Here is a 25,544-nt window from a genome sequence, read left to right on the forward strand (position 1 = left end):
TGCACAGAAAGTTTAATGAAAAGGCTGAACATTACAAGACAAAAGACCAAAATTCTCTTGCGTACCATGAATCAAGTGAAGCCTATGAGCATCGTCATATCTCAGGTTTGGAAATATCTAGTCTCAACAAAGACGATTTTATTCAACTATCAGATGTGTTCACACATAGATCATGCCTGTTTCTCAGCTAAACATTCCCAGACAAGAAGGCCTGACATAATGGCCTTACTTGAAGGATATCAAGACTCCTGAAATAGACCCTGGCATTGACCTACTCATTGGGACAAATGCTTCAAAGGTATTGGAACCTTGGGAGCTGGTCAACAGCGCAGAGGATGGACCATACGCTGTGAGAACCCAACTGGGGTGGGTCATCTATGGTCCCCTGAGAAGACACGACGACAGCAAGGATGTAAATGGCTGCCCTGCTGCTCCTATCAATCGAATATCCATTGCAAACCTAGAGGAGCTACTGATCAAACAATACAATCATGACTTCAGTGGAAGAACCAGCAAGGAAACAGAGGAAATGTCAAGAGAAGATGCAAAGTTCTTGGATATTATGAATTGCTCAGCGAGGATGGCAGATGGACACTATTGTCTAAACTTATCTTTCAAGCAAGAAAACGCCAGCATGCCAAATAACCGTTGCATTGCTGAACAACGCATCCAGAGCTTGAAATGCAAGTTTGGCAAGAATGAGAAGAATCACGATGAATATACATCTTTCCCCACAGAAATGATTGACAATGGTTATGCTGAAAGGGTACCAGTGGACCAACTGAATTGAAGTGATGGAGAACTCTGGTACATCCCTCACCATGGGGTATATCACTCAAAGCAAGGAACTTTAAGGGTGGTCTTTGACTGTGCTGCAGTCTTCAAAGGAACATCACTTAACTGCCAATTGCTGCAGGGTCCAGACCTAACCAACTCACTCATTGGAGTTCTCATCAGATTCAGACAATAACCAGTTGCTTTGATGGCTGACATCAAAGCAATGTTTCATCAGGTCAAGGTATAAGAAAAGCAGAATTGACTATCTGCGATTTCTGTGGTGGCCTGATGGTGATGTGCAGCAAGATCTTGTTGAGGTACATCTTTTTGGAGCCATGTCGTCACCAAGTTGTGCAAACTTTGCATTAAGGAAAACGGCTGAGGCCATCAAAGCTCACTTTCCAGCAGAGGTGACAAACAAAGTAAAGAACAACTTCTACGCTGATGATTGTTTAAAATCCATGCCTTCAGAACAGGAAGCAGTTCAAATGGTAAAAGACCTGACTGCCATCTGCCAAATAGGAGGATTCATGCTGTCAAAATGGATCAGCGAGGGGGGAGGGAGAGGGGGGTGGGGAGGGAGGGAGGGGGGGAGAGGGGTCGGGGGAATGGGGGGGGGGGAGAGGGGAGGGGGGAGTGGGGGAGAGGGTGCTGCACCAATGCAGGAGTGGTTTGGGCCCAACAGGTCCACTTGGTCCAGTGAGTAATAAATGACAAAAGATCATCAAAAGTGAGTGGTTTTGCAGATCGTGAAGATGGTGGTGAAAGATTGCAACAGGATCTGGAATGATTGGCCAGGTGAGCGGAGGAATGGTTGATGAAATTTAATACAGAGATGTGTGAAGTGTTGCATTTGGGACGTCGAACAAGGGCAGGACATAAATGGTAGGTCTCTGGGTAGTGTTGTAGAGCAGAGGGATCTAGGAGTACAGGTGCATGGTTCTTTGAAGGTCGAGTCACAGGTGGATAAGGTGGTCAAAAAGGCTTTCGGCACATTGGTCTTCATCAGTCAGAGTATTGAGTATAGATGTTGGGAGGTCATGTTGCAGTTGTATAAGATGTTAATGAGACCGTATTTAGAATATTGTGTTCAGTTCTGGGCACCATGTTATAGGAACGATATTGTCAAGCTTGAAAGGGTTCAGAAAAAACTTACGAGGATGTGGCCAGGACTAGAGGGTGTGAGCTATAGGGATAGGTTGAGTAGGCTGGGTCTCTATTCCATGGCGCGCTGGAGGATGAGGGGCGATCTTATAGAGGTGTACAAAATCACGAGAGGAATAGATCGGGTAGATGCACAGAGGGCTTGTCCCACTTAGGCGAATTTTTAGGTGACTGCTGGGGACTGTCATAGTCCTAGCAGGTCGCCGAAAAAATGGCGACTGGACCCCCCCTACGATGATGTCTACGACAAGCTACAACATCCTACCACCTAGTCGACGTCAAGCTAAGGCAAGCTACCGACAACCGGCGACCCAATCGTCGCGAGTAAGACCGCACCTACGACAACCCACGATCACACAGGCGACAACCTACGACAACCAAAGTCAACCTACGTCCACCCGTGACAAGCTACAACAGGCTACAACCCTGTCGGCCAGAACTGAAGACAACTGAAGACAATTCACATCATTTTGGCCTACTGTTTTGACCTGCTGTCACTGGTTGACGTAGGTTGACATAGGTAGTCGCCAATGGAATTCACCAAAGTCAGCACCGGCAACAACCTACGTCACCTGGTGACAACCTACGACAGCACCTACGTCAGGAGACGTCAAGCTACGCTCATTGGCATCAAACCCGCTGTTGCCCAAAAATTGTCAACATTCTGAAAATCCAGCGGCGACCAAAAAGACGCCACGATTATTTGGAGACGGCTCACGACCATACAGGCGACACCTCGACGACCATGTGGCGACATCCTAGTCGCCTGTAGTGGCCTAAAAAATTGCCTAAGTGGGACAGGGTTTTTCTTGCCCAGAGTAGGGAATCAAGGACCAGAGGACATACAGTAGGTTCAAGATGAAGGGGAAAAGATTTAATCGGAATCCGAGGAGTAACCTTTTCACACAAAGGGTGGTGGGTGTATGGAACAAGCTGCCAGAGGAAGTAGTTGAGGCTGGGACTATCCCATCGTTTAAGAAACAGTTAGACAGGTACATGGATAGGACAGGTTTGGAGGGATATGGACCAAGTGCAGGCAAGTGGGACTAGTGTAGCTGGGACATTGTTGGCTGGTGTGGGCAAGTTGGGCGGAAGGGCATGTTTCCACACTGTATCACTCTATAAATCTATGACTCAAACAGTTCTTTATCTGGACATTTGCAATAGTGTGGCATTTAAGAAACGTTTGGATAGGCACATGGATATGTAAGGAACAGAGGGTTATGGATTATGTGCAGGCAGATAAGAGTTGGTCTTGGCATCATGTTCGGCACAGATTTAGAGTCTAAAGGGCCTGTTCCTGTGCTCTCCTGTTCAATGTTAATTACAGAATAAACATACATGCTTCAACAAGAAATGGCTGTACAGAACAGAAGGCCTACCTCGGTTTACGAATTTTCCATTATATTGAAGATTTAAATTACGTATGGCAACAGGTCTTAATTTATCCTCACCATCTTCTCCTTTGTAGAGTATGTAAATGTCATAAAAGTGATTTTTGTCAGATTTAGATAAAAGCTTGGAAACAGGAAGTGTACACTGTCCAAAGATGAAAATAGATAAACAAGAAATGGTTACAATACATAGAGATATCTTGAAGGCAAATAATTGTTACATGTGTTTCTAACACTTGCATTTCCTTAGCATCGTACAGTTTAGGACCTTGAAAAATAGTGCATAACTTAGAACACATAATCCTCAAAAATATCCGCCACCTCCCACTACTAGCCACATTTTCCCATCTCCACCCCTTTCCGCCTTCCACAGAGACCGTTCCCTCCGCAACTCCCTGGTTAACAGTATAACAGTATAACAGAACTTTATTGTCATTCGGTATAAATACCGAACGAAATTTCAGCAGTCACAAGACACAGCAAAAAAGAAAAGAACACAGGACACACGACCCCAACACAAACAGTTTAGGACCTTGAAACTCATCCCTTCCCACCCAAACCACCCCCTCCACCCTTCCCCTGCAACCGCAGAAGATGCAACACCTGTCCCTTTACCTCCTCCCTCGACTCTGTCCAGGGAGCCTGACAGTCCTTTCAGGTTAGGCAGAGGTTCACTTGCACCTCCTCCAACCTCATCTACTGTATCCGTTGTTCAAGATGTGGACTCTTATATATCAGCGAGACCAAAAGCAGACTGGGCGTTCGTTTCGTGGAACACCCTCGCTCAGCCCACCTGAACCTACCTGATCTCCCAGTTGCTGGACACTTTAATTCTCCTTCCCATTCCTACACTGACCTTTCTTTCCTTGGTCTCCTCCATTGTCAGAGTGAGGCTAAACGCAAACTGGAGGAACAGCATCTCATATTTCACTTGGGCAGCTTACAACCCAGTGAATATTGATTTCTCTCACTTCAGGTAACCCCAGCATTCTCTCTCTCTCTATCCCTCCCCCATCCAAGTCGCTCTAGCTTCTCGTTTTTACCCGACAAACAGCTAACAATGGCCAATTTCCTTTATCATCGTTACTTTTTGGCATATCTTTCATTCATTGTTCTTTATCTCTCCATATCACCGTTTATATCTCTCGTTTCCCTTATCCCTAACCAGTCTGAAGAAGGGTCTCGACTCAAAACATTCCTTCTCTTTGGAGTGCTGCCTGTCCCACTGAGTTACTTCATTTTTTTGTGTCTATCTTTAGTGCATAACTTAACATTTTTTTGTTTCAATATCTATTTCTGATTTACCCAAAGTGTTTATTCTCTTATACAATTGATCAAGTAGGTAACTTTTAAAAGGCATCACAGTTGGCATGGGCAAGATGGGCAGAAAGCGCCTGTTTCTGTGCTGTATGTTTCTATGATTCTAAGATTTAGCCTCAGTAGTGGTGAAGCAACATTGACACATTTCCAGGTCAGTTTGCCCTAAGGAGGAACACTAGGAGATGTGCCTTTTTTCCACATTTTTCAGACTTAAGGCAAGTTACAACAGTTTACTTAGTCTATCTTCCTCCTAACTCATAATGAAATGTTAGGATTATCAACCTGAAATGTTGTAACTTTTTCATGAATAATTTTTTGCTGAATAATTCAGAATTTATATGAAATATTTACATGAAATATAAAGCTGAGCTACAAAATATCCACGACTGTACAATAATTATATATAGATAATATTAATAATAATATATAAATATATCAGCCATGATCGAATGGCAGGTCAGACCCAATGAGACGAATGGCATAATTCTGCTCTTATGCCAGCCATCTGTTCTTAACACCAGCCAACTTGTGTTGTGTGATGAACAATTGAACAGTGCAAAATAAAGTGAAATAAACTTTTATTCCCACAGACCACACAGCACATTTGTCGTCAATTATCAATGAATACATATTGATCACACTCACACTTTGTTGATACGTGACTCCAAAGGTATAAGCAATATTCAGCCGAGGCAAGGTATCTGGGCACAACTGTAAAATGAATAATTAAGACATTGAGCAAATGTACTTACATGAAATAGAAGTATAATCTCATTATAAATTTTAGTTTTAGTCTATTATTACAGTGATAAGCTTTATTTTGCATGCTATCCAATCAGTTCAGGTAATATTATAGTAAATACAATCAAGTCAAATTCAAGTCCAATAGATAGAACAAAGGGGAGAATATAGAGTGCAGAACATAGTTCCCAGCATTGTAGCGCATCAATTCCATGGACAAAGTCCAATGCCCACACAGGGCAGAGATGAATCGTACAGTACCCTAGCTTATGGAAGAACCATTCAGAAAATTGATAGCAGAGGGGAAGAAACTATTCCAGAGTCTGGTGATGTGTGGTTTTAAGCTTCTGTATCTTCTGCTAGATGGGAGCAGGGAGAAGGAATGACTGGGGTGGGCGTTTTTGATTATGTTAGCTGCTTTTCCAAGGCAATGTGAAGTGCAGATGGAGTCATTGGTGGGAAGTCTGGTCTGTGTGTTGGACTGGGCTTGCATCCACAACACTATACAACTGTTTTTAATGTAGAATTCAGGAACTAGTCCAAATTTCAGAGGCCTGTACTTTGTGATGAGAAAAATGGTTGTATTATGGGTGCACACCAAAAGCTGGGATCAAATCTGACACACACTTCCGGAGTATACCATGCACTTTTAAACAGTTTGCTCTTCTGCCAATGGTGTATTGTCCTCCAATATAGTCAGTGTAAATCAGTGGAATAATGAACCACTTATGAGCTAACCACTGTGAAAACACTGAAAATATCTTGTCTTTTTGAACGACTTGCAGGCTGTGTGGGAGGAAACCGGAGCATCCGGAAAACACCCACGCAGATCACGGGGAGAATGTACAAACTCCATGCAGACAGCAGCTGTAGTCAGGATCGAACCTTGGTCTCTGGCGCTGTAAGGCAGCAACTCTACTGCTGTGCCATCGTGCTGCCAATGTGTCTTTCACCATTTCAAACAAGATGATATTGGAAATTATTTCAAACTCCTTACTTTAAAAGAAACCAAAAGCATGATTTAGGCTCAATAAATCTCATTAACTGATTCTAATATCTTCAGTCTGAAGAAGGGTCTCGACCCGAAACGTCACCCATTCCTTCTCTCCTGAGATGCTGCCTGACCTGCTGAGTTACTCCAGCATTTTGCGAAATAAATACCTTTGATTTGTACCAGCATCTGCAGTTATTTTCTTACGCTAATATCTTGACAAATCATTTTGATAGATTTTAACGGGAGATCCTTGAACAAGTAGGAACACAAGAAACTGCAGATGGTGCAATCTTGAGCAAAACACAAAGTGCTGGAGGAAATCAGTAGGTCAAGCATCATCTTAGAGGGAATGAACGGACATCGTTTTGGTTCCAGACTCTTCACACAGAATTCCTCCAGCACTGAGTTTTGATCATTAAACGTAATCAGCTTATTTTTTTGACAAATTTAGATATTTTTTGAAATTATTGATCAGAAAATTCTCAAACTATATTTTAGATAATTTTTTTAAGGAATATTACCTGCAAAGTACCTCCAGTTGCTTTTTCCCACTTAAGAAAAAAACCTTGAGCATCATATTTGGCAAGAATAAACTGTAATTCCAAATGCTGCAAACAGTAACACACAATGAAAAACAAGAAATGATATTCACAGTTTACAACATTTATTGTGTTTACGTTGAAATGTAATAAACCTTAACACTTTGCCACGAATCACGTTTCAGTGCCCGGTGCGGCTCGGCCGCGGGGCCTTCCATCCCCTTGCGGGGGCTGTGCGTGTCGGTCGCCTCGGTAGGGGTCGAGCTGCCTGTCCGTGGGCGCGGGGGGAAGAGAGTGGAGGAGAGTGGAAGTTTTGTTGCCTTCCATCACAGTGAGGGGGTGTTTGGAGTCACTGTGATGGATGTTTGTGTTGGGGCGTGTGTCCTGTGTTCTTTTCTTTTTTGCTGTGTCTTGTGACTGCTGAAATTTTGTTCGGTATTTATACCGAATGACAATAAAGTTCTGTTATGTTAAAATAAGCAGCATAGATCACTGATTAAAACAGCTTATTTATGATCACTTCTCACTATCTATCGGTTCCAATGCCGAGAGTCGTTAGATCCAGCATTGAAAGTCTCCTGTCAAGCACTGTTCAAAGGAACTTGGAAAGACTTATCTTTATTAGACTCGACACCACAGGCATGGGTGTGAGCACGAATAAAACAAGGAAGCACAGCAGTCGGGGGATGTTCAGATGCTGCTGAAACACAAAGATTTTATCCTCCATACCCTCCCCAGCATACCAACAGCAAATGATTTCAATTAGTTGAGAACAAACTTGAAGAGCTTAGAGCAAGGCTGCTGTTTAGAAGGGAGATCATGGACTGCTATTTTCTTTCTTTCATTGAAACATGGCTCTCCCTGACTCACCTGCTATACCCCGACACTTTCTTCTCCCCATTGTATAGACCGTACATAATCCTCAGGCAAGGGGAAAGGCAGTGGTGTCTGCTCTATAATCAAAGTTTCGTAGTACACTAAAGTACAACTCAATTCTGCTCCCCAGATCTGGATTATCTGTTTATAAAATGCTGTCACTTTTATCAACTAGGTAATTCACCTCTACCATTTTGTCAGCGGTCTACATAGTCTGTGGCACTGGACTAATTATACTCCAGTCATTAACTCTCTCTCTCTTGAGACAGCTAATCGCTGGTGACTTCAATCAAGCCAACAATCACTGCTGCACCACGAACAGGTACACATCACTCCATCCCTCTCCCTCATTTTGGCCAGTTTGATCATCTGTCAGTGTTGTTTCCAACAATGGGGACGGAAATGCGAGGCACCAACAAAAAGAGCAAAAAAGCAGTTGCCTGTGAAGGCTGAAGATCTAATTCAGGACCGTCTTACGTCTTCTTCTTCTTCTTTCGAATATCAACTACAACAATCAAAAGTGGCAATTGGTGCTTCAGAGTACCGTAGTTGACGCTTTGCTGCAAATTTTGCCCGTTCTGTAGAACTACCCAAGGTGGACGACGAGGACGTAGAGCAGCTCCCACCCCCGTCATAAGTTGGTGGACTGAAACATATTCAAGACCACTTCATCCAGCCAGAATGAGTATACCTTAGTCGTCACCAGTTTCATCAGGAAATGCATTGGCAACTGCGTTCTGGCAAAGATAATTAGGGTCTATCCTATTGAGAAATCATGGGTGAACAATGACATTCATTCTTTGCTTATGTCCAGATGCAAACCTTCAAGTATACGATGGCAGGGGCAGCACAGTTGTAGAGCTGCTGCCTTACAGCGTCAGAGACCCGGGATCGATCTTGATTACGGGTGCTGTCTGTACAGAGTTTGTACGTTCTCCTAGTGACATGTGATTTCTCCGGGCGCTCCCGGATTCCTCCCATACTCCAACGACGTACAGGTTGTTAGGTTAATTGGGTTTGGTAAGTTGTAAAATTGCCCCTAGTGTGTGGGATAGTGCTAGTGTATGGGGTGATCATTGGTCGGCATGGACTCGGTGGGCAGAAGGGCCTGTTTCCGCAATGTATCTCTAAAGTCTAAAGATACAAGAAGGCCAATTATGATCTCCATAAGTTTATGAGCGATGCCAAGCGAGACTTCCAAAACAAGCTGGAGGCTTGATTTATTCAAATGGGTGCCATCAACTGATTATCAATAAGGGCTGCAAACCAAAATCGGGGGGTGATCTCTAGCAACGAGGCATCTCTACTGGATGAAATTAATGTCTTTTACACCCATTTTGAGCAGGCAAAAAAGGCTCACCAAAGCAAGTCCCTCCACTGTTAATAAATTAATGTAGAGAAAGGAAAACAGATGTACTTACTTTTGAGGACTTAAAATGATAGATTGTTTGAAACGGTTCTTGATCAATAAGTCTAGATCCAAAACCATACTGAGTCTCAAAGTATAACCAGGGCAGATTTTTTCGCCTGAAAGTAAATTATCAACAAAGTTGATTTAAATAATAAGATACATAAGAATGTGAGAATAAGGAAAGAGCATGGCTCACCAGTTGAAAATGTTTTTTAATTTTAGTTTGACATCCAAAAACATGTCTATATCTAGGTTTAAACCAGCATCTGCAATTCCTTCTTACACATGTCTATGTACAGCTGAATATCTTTCTGTGGGCTTTATTGGAGCCAGTTTATCATCCATTTGCTTCAGTCTGTTCTGGAGATAAGTAATTTTATTTACAGGACAATTCTGACTTTTACAATTAATTGAGCAACTTTTGTGATTTGCTCTGTTTGCCACATTGTCTTTTAAAATGTTCTGCAACTGATGTGGATTGATAAAACAAAAATCTGTCAGCCAACTTTGATTAAAACTACTGTAAAACAAGAAATCACTGCCATCATGACAAGAATACTGATAGCAACTATTTCTATGTTGCAGCTGGTAATTCAACATTCTCCCAAAGGTGTGATGTAGGAAGGAACTGCAGATGCTGGTGTATACCAAAAATAGACACAAAGCACTGAAGTAACTCAGCTGGTCCAGGCAATATCTCAGGAGAAAAAGGACGAGTGTCGTTTTGGACCAGGACCTGATAAAGGTCTGAAGAAGGGTCCTACCCCGAAACGTCACCTATCCTTTTTCTCCAGGGATGCTGCCTGACCCGCTGAGTTACTCCCGCATTTTGTGCCATTCTTCGGTTGCACTGTGTTGTCACCTGCTTCAATATAATCAAGAAAATGCTGAGAATATCGATGGTTATTTTACAGGCTATTCCCGCAATAAGATATAAGTGAGATTTAAACAGTATATTAAGGTGTCTGCACTCAAAATGGAGGGATGTAATTTGTGATATTCCACAAGAAACTGCTTGGTCCTCAGTACTTCACTCTATTTAATGATGACATAAAGGGTAAGGGTACAGAGAAGATTTACGGGGATGTTACCAGGGCTAGAGGGTCTCAGCTATAGGGAGAGGTTGAGTATGCTGGGACTATTCCTTGGAGCGCAGGAGATGAGCGGTGACCTTATTGGGGTGTATAAAATCATGAGAGGAATAGATTGGGTAGAGTCTCTTGCCCAGAGTAGGTGAATTGAGGACATAGGTTTAAGGTGAAGAGGAAAAGATTTAATAGGAATCTGAGGGATAACTTTTTCACACAATGGGTGGTGGGTATATGGAACAAGCTGCCAGAGGAGGTAGTTGAGGCAGGGACTATCCCAACATTTAAGAAACAGTTAGACATGTACATGGATAGGACAGGTTTGGAAGGATATGGACCAAACGCGGGCAGGTGGGAATAGTGTAGCTGGGACATGTTGGCCGGTGTGGGCAAGTTGGGCCGAAGGGCCTGCTTCCACACTGTATCACTCTATGACTCTATAACTAATGCAGTAGAGAAGCAAAAATCCAAGCCGACCATTGTGAAAAAATAGCTTATGTAGCACTTTTCATAACTCCATGATGTTTCAAAGCACTGCACAGCAAATTAATTGCTTTTGACATATAGCCTCTGATGCAATGCTGGATTTCAAAAATTGCTTCAATTGACAGTATAGTATTAGTGTTGTTGGAACTACGTATTATGAAGACATTGGTAGATTAAGAAGACGACATTGTGGTAGATGGATTTCCACACAGTTACACAAACTGAATCCATTTTTGTTGCAGTTACTGAATCAAATAAATGGGTTATTATGGAACTATCAGGCAATAGATAAAAACCAGGAATAGCTGTGACCAAATAAATTTATTTATTTATTCGTGTCATCACACAGCTGTTTGCCAATAGCGAGCACATTTTAGTGCCATGTCGTTGGCCTCTGCAAGATCCTTTACACTGCATGTGTCATGCAGCATGTCACAGCTCAGGCGATTTTCCATAGACTGGAGTCCCCGTCCGCACTCGCAGTCTGCAGCATCTTCAGTGTATCCCCACTTCAGCATGTTCGATCATATGGATTGGAGTCAGATTGGAGCACTGTGACAGTCCAGTCTATCTTGGTGTGACTCTTGATCGATCTCTGACTTACAAAGCACATATCACCAAGCTTAAAGGATAAATCAGTTCCAGAAATGCTCTTCTTAGCAAGCTGAGTACCTCAAATGGGGAGCAAATTCTAAAACCATTCGATCAACAGTTCTGGCTCTCTGCTTCTCCACTGCCGAGTATGCTTTCGCAGTATGGGAGCACTCAGCTCATGCAAGGAAGATTGATCAGTGGATGCATGAAACCTACCAAGACTGACATCATCTACCTACTCTCTGGCATTGCACCTCCTGGAATCAGAAGGGCTGTAGCCAGTCAAAAGGAACACCTCAAAAGGAACGACAATTAGAGGATGAAAGACACCCCCTACAAGACCACCCATTGCTACCTCAGCATTTGAAATCACACAGAAGTTTCCTCTCTTCTGTCCATCCCCTGGACTGCAGTGCATCATCCAGAAGGCTCAAACTCTGGGAAGAGAGACTAGAGAAATCTCCAGAAGACACTCACATGGCAATCAATCCCTCTGAGAAACTCCCACCAGGTTCCGACCAAATAAATTAATGGATTCAAATTTACAGATGATTAAAATGCAGATCAAGATGAATAAAAAGATCAAACAGATGAATAGAATATTAATCTTTATAACCAAAAAGCTAGATAACAAAAAGGAATAAGCTTTGTTCGAACTATGCAAAGGACTGGTTAGACCACTGTGAGGCAATGCATTGTTTTGGAATTATATCTCTTAAGGGAAATATTGGCCTTGGCGGGCCGGTAGCACTAATTCGTCAGAATGAAATAGATCTTCATGGATTAGGCAATAAAGAAAGCTTATATAAACGCCTTATATTTCCTGAATAAAACAGACTATGGAGTGATTTTAGTGAGATGTTTAGGATTTTGAAAGGAATTCCGAGAGTGAGTCCAAAAAGTATCACAATCTTAAAGTCAACTGTAGGCTCTTTAGGAAAGAAAGGAAAGGAACAAACCAGCAGCAGAATTTCATGGCTTTTCACTTTGCTATCTGGCCCCATTAACCTGCCCCCATTCCCCGTAAGTTTAAATAATTTTCAAGCTTGGATATTCTTATTGATCCAGCTTCCAACAATGTGAGGTAGAAAGTTTAACTATTTATGATTCCTTGAGAGAAATACAACCTCATTTAAGTCTTAAATAGGCAACCCCTTAGCCTGATTCTGTACTTCCTCAATAGAGAAAATACCTTCTTAGCACATTCTACATCAAGCCATCTCACACTCTTATATATTTCTGCTTTTCTTCTTCTTATGCCTATCTACCAAGGCCATATACAGTGTCTTTTAAATTAGTATACATCTTCCTTAATAATGATTTCCACCACCTTCAATGAAAGATGTGGTGGAAATCCTCCCTTTCTTCTTTCTTGATCAGTGCTGTTACATTTTAGGCTTGCCGATGGTTGAGACCTTTCCATAATCTGTGGAATCTTGGATAATCACAATCAATCTAAACACTTTCTCTGCAGCATTTGGAACCCTGGAATGCAGCCCTTTAGATCCCTTGGACATGTCAACCTCTGGTGTCATTAGCTTTGCTTAATATTTTTCCTCATAATAGTCTTTGTTTTAAATTCCTTCCTCCATTTTGTCCCTGTCCCCTCCCCCAAATGTTTTTATCTTCTCTACTGTGACTGGGTTAGTGACACAGTGGTAGAGTTACTGCCTTACAGCACCTGACTACAGGTGCTGTCTGTATGGAGTTTGCATGTTCTCCCTGTGACCACGTGGGTTTTCTCCGGATGCTCCGATTTCCTCCCACATTCCAAACACGCGCAGGTTTGTAGATTAATTGGCTTCCGTAATTTGTTGCTGGTGTGTAAGATGGAAAACTGAGATAACATAGAACTAGTGTATAGGTGACCATTGGTGGGGCAAAGGGCCAGTTTCCAAGCTATATGATTCTATGACTCTAAATGGATCAATTTCCACAGATCTTTTTTCTCAAATGGTATACTATTTAATAGATAATTAAGAATTCATTTAAATATCTATCACTAATCATCTTTTATTATATCCTTTAATCTAGTTCCACTAGCCATTTTCATAAACTGTCTTCCTTAATTCCTTAGTAATTGACTTTATTTAAGTGTTTAATATCTAATTTGTTTCTTTCAAACCAAATGTGTAATACTATTATGATATGATTGTTGACTAAAATTTTTAAAAAGTTCCAGATGTTTGGAAATCTGAAATATAAAAAGAAAATGTTGGAAAAATACGACCAATCAGGTAGCACCTGTGGAAGGAGGAACTGGAAGCATTTTGGTTCTACGATGCTTTGTCAGAACTTGGAGAGAGAGATGCAAGTTAGTTTTATCAGTAGTGAAGATGGGGAAGGGATATGTAGAACCAAAGGGGATAGCTGTGATACATCGTCGAAATGGCTTAATGGTGGTAGTTTTCAGCTTGTTAAGCTAGTTAGTCTGTGCAGTTAATAGTAAGGCTGCAGGAACTGCCCAGCAGGCCAGACTTCTCTGAGTAGGCCAAGATAAAAGTAAGCCAACATGATATAAAAACAGAAAATCATGGCTCTTTGACTTGAAGTAATCATTCAGTTTATGCAAATACACTTCATATCATATCATCATATCATATATATACAGCCGGAAACAGGCCTTTTCGGCCCTCCAAGTCCGTGCCGCCCAGTGATCCTCGTTCATTAACACTATCCTACACCCACTAGGGACAATTTTTACATTTACCCAGCCAATTAACCTACATACCTGTACGTCTTTGGAGTGTGGGAGGAAACCGAAGACCTCGGAGAAAACCCACGCAGGTCACGGGGAGAACGTACAAACTCCTTACAGTGCAGCACCCGTAGTCAGGATCGAACCTGAGTCTCCGGCGCTGCATTCGCTGTAAAGCAGCAACTCTACCGCTGCGCTACCGTGCCGCCCTGATAGTAGGATTAACTTTATCTTATTGCTAACTGTATTGTCATAATGTGTTTACACACACCCGAATAAGTAAATTACTTGTAGACCAAGAAGTACATATTATGTTCAGCTGTGTTTCTAAAGTAAACTGTAAGTTATTTATAAATTGAGGCTTGGGTTAATGTGTCAAATTGGAATGGTTGTTGGCATTCAGAGCTGAAAGTTCACCTTTCACAATAAACTTAAAAACAGTGGAGAAACAAGGAACTGCACATGCTGGTCTACACAAAAGGGAACAAGCAGCTTCTCTGGAGAACATGGATTAGTGATGTTTCGGTAGGGACCCTTTCATTCTGACTGAGGGGGAAGAGAAAGTTGAAAGAGAGGAGAGGTAGGACAAAGCATGACAAAATAGAATACAAAATACAAAACACAGGTGAGGAGAGTTCTGATAGGGAGATGCTTGGAACAAAGGCACAGATAAAGCAGAAGATAAAAACAGTGAAGTCTGTTTTGTGAAAGACTGAAAACTGAAGGAAATATACGTCTGTTTCAAAATCTAGTTCTGGTGCACATGGTTAGGGCTAATTAATGATTGCCATGATTGAAATGTACCTGCAAGCATTTGATTCCTGCAGGTTTGGTGCAGATTAGAAGCAAAGTTTGCCAAGCAGTTTATAAGTGGGCATCACTACAGATGTGAACTGACAAACAGCAGTAGGTTTTAAGATGGGTTCAGCAGCTGAAGGAGTAGACATGCACGTTCTTAAAGATGTCACTGGTGCTCCAGCTGAGAATGTGCAAAGGAATCAAATGGTTTTGTACTTAGAAGAGGAAGGAAGTTTGGATTATAGAGGTCACATTTTTGTATTGTTTCATTAAGTAATCATTCAGTTATGTAAATACAATTCCGATAGTAGGATTAATTTTTATTGGATAACAGTAGAACCCTTACCGATTTTGACAAATGCACCACATCTTATCTGGATGCAAAACAGCTAGGTTTGGTAATTGCAAGAAATTTAAGAATTATGGACACAGTAAAGTACATCATACAAACCAGCCTCTCCCCCATTGAGATTGGATGCAAAATGCTGGCGTAACTCAGCGGGTCAGACAGCATCGCGGGAGAAAAGAAACAGGTGATGTTTCGTATCGAGACCCTTTCTTCAGACTGAGAGTAAGGGGAGAGGGAAACTAGAGGTATGAAAAGGTACAAAACAAATCAGAGCCGGCAACTGATGAAATGGTGGAACATGACGTTACAGATCGGAATCTAGTACCAGTACAAACAGAGGTAGTGGTCAGACCAAGACGTCAGAGAAGACCACCCAAGGGATATGAGGACTATGATATGTATTGACATGTGAAAATGACATGAATGCCATATCCTAAATGGTGTTGGAATGTTCAGTTTACAGTATGATGATGTGGATATCCTTTTTATTTGATAGGGGAGGGATGTCATGGCAAATGACGTCACAGTTAAGTATAGGAAAATATAGGGTATAGAGTAAAATATAGAAAATATAGAATATATAGGACAGGTTGGGTCTTTATTCTTTGGAGCGTAGAAGGTTGAGGGGGGACTTGATAGAGGTTTTTAAAATTTTGAGAGGGACGGACAGAGTTGACGTGGGTAGGCTTTTCCCTTTGAGAGTGGGGAAGATTCCAACAAGGGGACATAGCTTCAGAATTGAGGGACAAAAGTTTAGGGGTAACATGAGGGGTAACTTCTTTACTCAGAGGGTGGTGGCTGTATGGAATGGGCTTCCGGTGGAAGTTGTGGAGGCTGGCTCGATTTTATTATTTAAGAGTAAATTGGATAGGTATATGGATAGGAGGGGATTAGAGGGTTATGGTCTGAGTGCAGGTAGATGAAACTAGGTCAGGGAGAGTGGTCGGCGTGGACTGGAAGGGCCGAACGGGCCTGTTTCCGTGCTGTAGTTGTTATATGTTATATGTTATATGTTATAGGAAAAGTTAAGAAAGACCCCAGATTAACGGGACAGAAAGCTCACGAAGGGATAGGAGAGTATGACCAAGTGTAATAGGAATCGATGTCAAAGGTGAGGTGAGTAATGGATTAAAAGTATTATATATGAATGCACGAAGTATAACAAGTAAAGTGGATGAGCTTGAAGCTCAGTTAGAGATTGGTAGATATGACATTGTGGGGATTACAGAGACGTGGCTGCAGGAGGATCGGGACTGGGAACTGAATATTCAGGGTTATACGTCCTATAGAAAGATAGGCAGGTGGGCAGAGGAGATGGGGGTAGCTCTGTTGGAGATGGTTGAAATTCAGTCCCTTGTGAGGGGTGACAAAGGGACTGATGATGTAGAGTCACTGTGGATAGAATTGAGGAATCGTAAAGGTAAGAAGACACTAATGGGAGTTATCTACAGGCCCCCAAACAGTAGCCCGGATATAGGGTGTAAGTTGCAGCAGGAGTTAAAACTGGCATGTAACAAAGGGAATGCCACAGTGGTTACGGGGGATTTCAATATGCAGGTAGACTGGGAAAATCAGGTTGGTTCTGGACCCCAAAAAAGGGAGTTTGTAAAGTGCCTCCGAGATAGATTCTTAGAGCAGCTTGTACTGGAGTCTACCAGAGAGAAGGCAATTCTGGATTTAGTGTTGTCCAATGAACCAGATCTAAGAAGGGAACTCAAGGTAAAGGAACCGCTTGGAGGTAGTGACCATAATATGATTAGTTTTAATCTGCAATTTGAGAGGGAGAAGGTTAAATCAGACATGTCAGTGTTGCAGTTGAACAAAGGGGACTATGAAGGCATGATAGAGGAGCTGGCCAAGGTCGACTAGAAAAGGATCCTAGCAGGAATGACGGTGGAACAGCAATGGCAGGAATTTCTGGGCATAATCCAGAAGATGCAGGATCATTTCATTCCAAAGAGGAAGAAAAATTTTAATGGGAGTAAGAGGCAACTGTGGCTGACAAGGGAAGTTAGGGATGGAATAAAACTTAAAGAAAAGATGTACAACATAGCAAAGAGTAGTGGGAAGCCAGAGGATTGGGAAACTTTCAAAGGACAACAGAAGGCAACAAAAAAGGCCAACACGGGCTGAAAAGATGAAGTACGAGGGTAAGCTGGCCAAGAATATAAAGAAGGATAGTAAAAGCTTCTTTTACGAGAAAAAGATTAGTAAAGACAAATGTGTGTCCCTTGAAGGCAGAAACAGGTGAAATTATTATGGGTAACAAGGAAATGGCAGAAGAGTTAAACAGGTACTTTAGATCTGTCTTCACTAAGGAAGACACAAACAATCTCCCAGGTGTACGAGAGGACAGAGGATCCAGGGAGACCAGGAACTGAAAGAAATTTAGATTAGGTGAGAATTGGTATCGGGTAGACTGATGGGACTGAAGGCTGATAAATCCCCAGGGCCTGATGTTCGGCATCCCAGGGTATTCTAGGAGGTAGCTCTAGAAACCGTGGACACATTGGTGATAATTTTCCAATGTTCTATAGATTCAGGATCAGTTTCTGTGGATTGGAGGGTAGCTAATGTTATCCCACTTTTCAAGAAAGGAGCGAGAGAGAAAACGGGGTATTATAGACCCGTTAGCCTGACATCGGTGGTGAAGAAGATGTTGGAGTCAATTATTAAAGAGAAAATAACGGCGCATTTGGATAGCAATAAAAGGATTGGTCCAAAGTCAGCATGGATTTATGAAGGGGAAATCCTGCTTGACCAATCTTCTGGAAATGTTTGAGGATGTGACATGTAAAATGGGTGAAGGAGAGAGAGCCAGTGGATGTAGTGTATCTGGACGTTCAGAAAGCCTTTGATAATGTCCCACACGGGAGATTGGTGAGCAAAATTAGAACACATGGTATTGGGGGTAGGGTATTGACGGATAGAGAATCGGTTGGCAGACAGGAAGCAAAGAGTAGGAATAAATGGGTCCTTTTCAGAATGGCAGGCAGTGGAGAGTGGAGTGCCGCAAGGCTCGGTGCTGGGGCCACAACTATTTACAATATATATTAATGATTTGGATGATGGAATTAGAAGTAACACTAGCAAGTTTGCAGATGACACAAAGCAGGGTGGCAGTGTGAACTGCGAAGAGGATGTTAGGAGGTTGCAGGGTGACTTGGACAGGTTGAGTGAGTGGGCAGATGCATGACAGATATGGTATAATGCAGATAAATGTGAGGTTATCCATTTTGGTGACAAAAACAAGGAGGCAAATTATTATCTCAATGGTGTCAGATTAGGTAAAGGGGAAGTGCAACGAGACCTGGGTAACCTTGTACACCAGTCGCTGAAAGTAAGCATGCAGGTACAGCAGGCAGTGAAGAAAGCTAATGGCAAGTTGGCCTTCATAACGAGAGGATTTGAGAATAGGAGTAAAGAGGTCCTTCTGCAGATGTATAGGGCCCTGGTGAGATGGCATCTGGAATATTGTGTGCAGTTTTGGTCTCCTAATTTGAGGAAGGACATCCTTGCTATTGAGGCAGTGCAGCGTAAGTTCATGAGGTTAATCCCTGGGATGGTGGGACTGTCATATGAGAAAAGATTGGAAAGACTGGGCTTGTATCACTGGAGTTTAGAAGGATGAGAGGGGATCTTATAGAGACGTATAAAATTATAAATGGACTGGACAAGCTAAATTCAGGAAAAATGTTCCCAATGTTGGGGGAGTCCAGAACCAGGGGCCACAGTCTAAGAATAAAGGGGAGGCCATTTAAAACTGAGATGAGGAAAAACTTTTTCACCCAGAGAGTTGTGAATTTGTGGAATTCTCTGCCACAGAATTGCCACTGAAGGCCAATTCACTGAATGAATTTAATGAGAGTTAGATAGAGCTCTAGGGGCTAGTGGAATTAAGGGATATAGGGAGAAGGCAGGCACAGGTTACTGATTGTGGATGATCAGCCATGATCACAATGAATGGCGGTGCTGGCTCGAAGGGCCAAATGGCCTCTTCCTGCACCTATTTTGTATGTTTCTATGTTTTTATATGTAATGAGAAAGTAAGGTTAAAGTTAATTCTTAAAGTTAAAGACAAAGATGGAAGGTTACAGAGATATTGATTAATGATTTATTTCAACTCCACAAATGTCCATTGTGTCATGAGGATATGAAAATGCCATAGTTATTAAGGCTTGTTGAAGCAGTTTCATTCTCCTCAGACTGTTTTCCGATGTACAAGCAATAAGGCCTTTATTAAACGGACTTGTTCGATAGACTCACCACTGATCTATGAGCTGTTTTACTTTGTGTCTGTGCCGATCTGAGTAAAGTCAGATATGGGATACGGGTAAAGCACAACATTCCGTCCTACATAAACTGATAATATAAAGATAAATGATGGAGAGAAATGATTTGATATGAGATGTAAACATGCAACATGGCTCCATACCTGTGGAGATTTGTCCTACTAACTGTACTAACAATAGTAAAAATAATGGAATTTCTGACTATGAGAAAAATGCAATTTAATCAAAATATTACAACAATAACTGCTCAAAAAGGAAATTCAGATATTCTTTAAACACAACAAGTTCTTACCAAGAAGATATTGAATGGGTATTTCCTAAGCTTACTGTCTTCCTATATATTGTGTCATAAAGGGTACAAGCATCATTCGGAGTTGTTGCCACGTCTATTGAATTCATGATCATGACACACATATTCCCCACTGCCTGACAGGCGGTGAGATTTGCAGATCTCTGCAAAGAAAAATTGAACCGAAACAGTGAACCTATTCATTAAAGTGAGCATAATTAAAATATAAATTGATATTAATAATGATTGATCCTCATAAAACTGAGTAAATAGCATTTAGTTCTCTTATTATTGATTGCAGAACATTTCAAGTATTCCAAATGGCGTTTTTTTTCCTATTTCAATCATTTTTAAACTTTAAGTAAGTTGTCAAAATATCAAAATTTTCAGAATTTACTTAAAGCATATCCAGTTCAAACACTACCCTTTTAAAATAAAAGATTAATGATTTCAAATGCTAGATTAATAGGTGGCAAACAAGGAGTTTGGAATAAACAAGTCCACCTCAGAATGGCAGGAGTTGACTCGTGGGGTGCAGCAAGATTGGTGATCACAATGACCAAATGTATTATTTTCAAGTTTGCTAATGAAACAAAACTGTTAGTATGAGGAGCAAGAATACAAAGAGATTTCAAATGAATTGAGATACAGGAAACTGCAGATGCTGGAATATTAAGCAACATAAAGTGCTGGAAGAACTCAGTGGGTCAACTCTGGTCACTACAATACAGAAAGGATGTGGATGCTTGGGGAAGGGTGCAGAATTATGCTTGGATTAGGGGGTATTAGCTACAGGGAGAGGTTGGATAGACTTGTGTTCTCAGGAACGCTGGAGGTTCCTAGAGGGGACCTAAAAGTTACTGGAGGCGATACTGAGGTATAGAATCTACCAGCATTTGCAGAGGCAAGGATTGATCAAAGATAGTCAGCATGGCTTTGTGCGTGGGAAGTCATGTCTCACAAATTTGATTCTGTTTTTTTGTGGAGGTCATCAGGAGGACTGATGAGAGCAGGGCAGTGGATGTTGTCTATTTGGACTTTAGAAGGGCCTTTGACAAGATCCCACATGGTAGGTTTGTCCGGAAGGTTAGATCAAATGGATCCAGAGTGAGCGAGCCAACTGGATTTAAAATTGGGTTGGTGGAAGTAGTCAAGGTACTGGAGCTTCTGTTTTTTTGATGGCTTGCAACCAGTGATATGCCCCAAGGATTTGTGCTGGGTCCATTATTGCTTATCAGATAGCCTATATCAACAATGTGGGTGATAATGTAGTTAATGAGATTAGTAAATTTAAAAAATGGCACAAAGTGTTGGAGTAACTCAGTGGGTCAGGCAGCATCTCTGGAGAACATGGATAGGTTATGTCTCGGGTCGGGTCCCTTCCCCCTCTTTGGACATGCTAGTGTACGAGGATCGCTGGTCGGCGCAGACTCAGTGGCCGAAGGGCCTGTTTCCCCGCTGTGTCTCTAAACTAAAGTAAACCTGCTCTCTAACTATTTCCATTACAACCATTACAACCAAATCTAGGTGGATTGAGACAGAGTTGTCTTCAGAAGTGCTCAATCTTGGAGGATTTTGTATTTAAATTTCTTCTCAAAATGTTTACTGCAAACTTACCATGCATGCAATAGCTGAGGCTTTCAAATGAGTGGCAAACCAAGCCGATGAAACTTTTAAACCCTGCAAAAATGACAGAAAATAGTCTTAATAGTCTCTTGGAACATTGCCAATTCCTAAATAAATATATTTGTATAGTTTTCACCAATGCAGAAATGCTCAAGGTTATATCATATTTTTGACATTGTTCCTTATCAGATCTTACACTGATTGTGTATCCATACAGCAAAATTGTTTAAAGATTTGTAGCTATTTACTGCTACAATTGTTCACACTGAGTTTGGTTATCAGGCAACATCCTTCGTGAGTTAAAATAGAAATAAATCACAATTTTTAAACCAATTACTTCACTTATTCAGGAATGCTGTTTTTGGGATTGTCCTTTATATGAATGAATGAAATCTGCTCATTTAAAGCAGAGGTTTTTGTAGCCTCTCCTGAACCATCAATTACATTAAAAATGATAAGCAAACAAACATGAATATTCTTACAGGAGTAAAAGTGATTAGATTTAGATATTACATCGGCGAGACCAAACATAGACTGGGCGATCGTTTCGCTGAACACCTTCGCTCAGTCCGCCTGGACTGCTTGGACCCGGTTGTCAAACACTTTAATTCCCCTTCCCATTCCCGTACTCACCTTTCTGTCCAGGATAGAATTCTAGGGTCCCCCCTCATTCTTCTAAACTTTATGTGGTGACTATTGCAAGCAAAGAATTTAACTGTAACTAGTCACATGTGACAATAAAGTATTCATTCATTCATTCATTCATTTATTCTATAAATGGATAAGAATGGGTCCAGCTGGCTGAAAATAAGGAGCCATTAGAGGAGGCACATGATCCATCGGAAGGCCACCAACATAATCAAGGACTAGTCTCATCCCGATCATTCCCTCTTCTCCCCTCTCCCATCAGGCAAGAGATACGGAAGTGTGGAAATGCATCCCTCCAGAGTCAGGGACTGTTTCTTCCCAGCTGTTAGCAAGCAACTGAACCATCCCATCAGAAACTAGAGAGTGATCCTGACCTGCCATCAACCTCATTGAAGACCCTCGGACAATCTTTTATCTGACTTTACTTTGCACTTAACGTTATTCCCTTTACCTTGTATCTGCAAACTGGGGATTGTATTAATGTAAAGTCTTTTCGCTTACTGGATAGCATGCAACAAAAAAAACTTTTTACTGTACCTCAGTACAGGTGACATTAAACTAAACTATGTTAAAAAGCTCATGGGGGGGATAAAGCATAGTGGCTGCAATTGTATTGAACAGAAATTTTGTTTATATTATTATTTTTAAGAAGTTAGTCTTTGAGTCTGTAAAGATTATTCTTAGGCACCTTTAATCAAGCTTCATTGTACTCACTTGCTCATAAACAATGTCTGTGATCACCGAGGAGGTCAAGTCCTTAGGACGATGAAGAAAGCACAATCCTCCAGTCTAAAAACAAGGAAATAATCTGATACATAATTATTGTAGGTTTTCCCTCAGATTTGTTCTTCAATTACTTTATTCCAGACATTTTTATTCCCATTATAACAATATATTGCAATAGTAGCATTAATAAAATATTAATTCTTAAGAACTTTTGCGAGGCCATTGTTAATTTGATTTTGGTTTAGTTTAGAGATACAGTGTAAAAACAGGCCTGTTGGCCCACCAAGTCCACACCGACACTAGTTCTATGCTACACACCAGGGTCAATTTACAGAAGCCAATTAACCAACAAACCTGCACGTCTGTGGACTGTGGGAGGAAACCGGTGCACCCAGAGAAAACCCAGGTGTTCACAGGGAGAACGTACAAATTCCTTACAGACAGCACCTGAGGTCAGGTTGCACCCGGGTCTCTGGCGCTGTAAGGCAGCAACTCTACCGCTGTGCCACCACTGTGCCATTAATTGTGTGAGTGCACAAAACCTTTTGCTTATTATGCAGCTTTCAAATTATGTACGACATGAATATACAGATACAAAAAATAAACTGCTGGAACTGCTGGAAAATAAACTCCTGCAACCACACGAGATGTAGAATCTTCCCCTATTCCTCCTCTCACACTTTCATCCTGCGATCCCAGCAGCCCTTCCAGGTGAGACAAAGGTTCACGTGCACCTCTTCCAACCTCACCCACAGCACCTTAATCCTCCCGATGTGGCCTCCTTTAAATCAGCGAGTCCAAGCATAGACCAGGCGAACGTTTCGTTGAACACGTGCTCTGTCTGCCAAGGTCTGCTAGAGCTCCTGGTTACTAACCATTTAAAATGATTTTCCTATTCCCATTCCCAACCATTCTGTCCTTGCCCTCCTCCATTGCCAGAGGCCACACACAAACTGGAAAGAGAGCAACTCAAATGTGACTTCATATTCTATTTGAGTAGCCTACAACCCAATGGTATGAACATTAAATGTTCAAATTTCAAGCAATTCCTCCCCTACATCCACAATACTTCCCCTGTCCCACCCACGCTGGTGCATACACATTACTCCCACCACCTCCCACCACCCTGGTCACCCTGCTCCTTTCCCCTTCTTTGCTCATCTCCCATTCCCAAGGCCCAAATTTCCCTTTTATCCCCTCTTTTCCCCTCCTCCTTTTCCCCTTCCACCCGGAGCCCTTCCGCCAACTTTACATTTCACATCTAGTTTCCCATGTCTCCAAAATACAGTAGCAATTTTCTTCCATTAGTTATATTAACTCCTTAATCCACAAAATGTATGAATTAAAAATAAAAAAATGCTTGCTTACTAGAATGTTTGAATGACAATCACATGAATGTGTAGCATCAATGAATGATTCATGACATCTGATACAGCTGATGGGAAGAAAAAGTACACTCAGGTCCCCACAATCAAAATGTGGATTATAGAAATGACGGAGACCTTAAACGTGGAAAGAATCAGATTTTCCCTGTTGGACAAACAGGAATTATTCATTGGAATATGGTCTCCTTTTATTGATTACTTAAAGGGTCAGAATGGTTCAGCACAGGAACCTGACTAGCACTCGGACTAAAGAATGGATGAAATGCTATACTTTGAAATGTACGTATATATCTCGAATGAAGTTTTTGTTATTTTAATAAATTTTTCCATTCTTCTTTAACTAACTTTTTCCTTATCTTTATAATTTGTTTTTGTTTTTGTTTTTATTTTGCTTCTCTCTCTTTTCTTTCTTCACTTCATCTATTTCTTTAGTTCTATCTAGTTTTTAAAAAAAAAGGGGGCAAAAGGTATTGGAGACAATATAATAATAATTGACAATATTATCAATTTAAAAATGTATGACTGTAAAGATGTACCTATCTCCAATAAAAATTTATCTCAAAAAAAGAAAAAGTACACTCTAAATTAAATTTGTAAAATAATTTCCCACCATTCCTACATTCATCTGAACCAAATCTATTATTCATGAACCTTTCTTTTGGAGTATTGCAGAAGAACTTGGATACTAGTGAGCATGAGGTGTACTGGAAATGGAGCAGCAGAGGCTGGCAGATTGAGGACTGGCACAAAGTGCTGGAGTAACTCAGCGGGTCAGGCAGCATCTCCGGAGAAAAAGGATGGGTAATGTTTCGGTTCGGGATCCTTCTTCAGACTTCTTTTTCTGAAGAAAGGTCCCAACCCGAAACGTCACCTATCATTTTTCTCCAGAGATGCTGCCTGACCCATTGAGTTACTCCAGCACTTTGTGCCTGTCCTCAATTTGCCAGTCTCTGTTTCTCCATTTCCGTGGCAATCTGCTTTTCCGTATCTTTCTTGTTTCTCCTCTCAGGTAATTTAGTAGTGTGTGTCCTTTTCAATTCTCCAGGCAAATTGCAGGTGAACTGCAGATCAACACAACCTGTTCGCTCCCTCCGCGACCCACTACAGATTAATCTGCCATGTCTTCTGCTTCCTGTCGCTAATTCTCATCTCCACCCCAAAATAGGGCTAATTGCCGCTCCTACCCTAGCCACAGAACCAATAGGAATACTACAACCTCCTGGCTCTGGCTAAAAAGCTTCTGAATCAGGACTCAGGAAAGGAGTTACATGCTTCTTATTACAAAAATGCCTCAGTAGCTCATCCTAATGGGTACATTTGAATGTTTAGGTTATTATATCTTAATGAAA

The 25,544-nt window shown here is 41.5% G+C and overlaps 1 protein-coding gene across 1 annotated transcript in view; it reads right to left on the bottom strand.

Annotated features, from left to right (window-relative positions):
• tmem67 (transmembrane protein 67) overlaps positions 1-25,544 on the bottom strand; it is an 86,465-nt gene that overhangs the window by 58,077 nt on the left and 2,844 nt on the right. Inside the window, exons 3-9 of the mRNA XM_078398411.1 lie at positions 22,799-22,873; positions 21,428-21,490; positions 19,814-19,974; positions 9,227-9,332; positions 6,912-6,998; positions 5,301-5,366; positions 3,324-3,480 (exon numbers count right to left, since the gene is read on the bottom strand). Of these exons, the coding sequence (XP_078254537.1) occupies positions 3,324-3,480; positions 5,301-5,366; positions 6,912-6,998; positions 9,227-9,332; positions 19,814-19,974; positions 21,428-21,490; positions 22,799-22,873 (715 nt within the window). The remainder of the gene's footprint in view (positions 1-3,323; positions 3,481-5,300; positions 5,367-6,911; positions 6,999-9,226; positions 9,333-19,813; positions 19,975-21,427; positions 21,491-22,798; positions 22,874-25,544) is intronic.

Source organism: Rhinoraja longicauda, chromosome 4 (assembly GCF_053455715.1).
Source record: "Rhinoraja longicauda isolate Sanriku21f chromosome 4, sRhiLon1.1, whole genome shotgun sequence".
Lineage (NCBI taxonomy): Eukaryota > Metazoa > Chordata > Chondrichthyes > Rajiformes > Arhynchobatidae > Rhinoraja > Rhinoraja longicauda.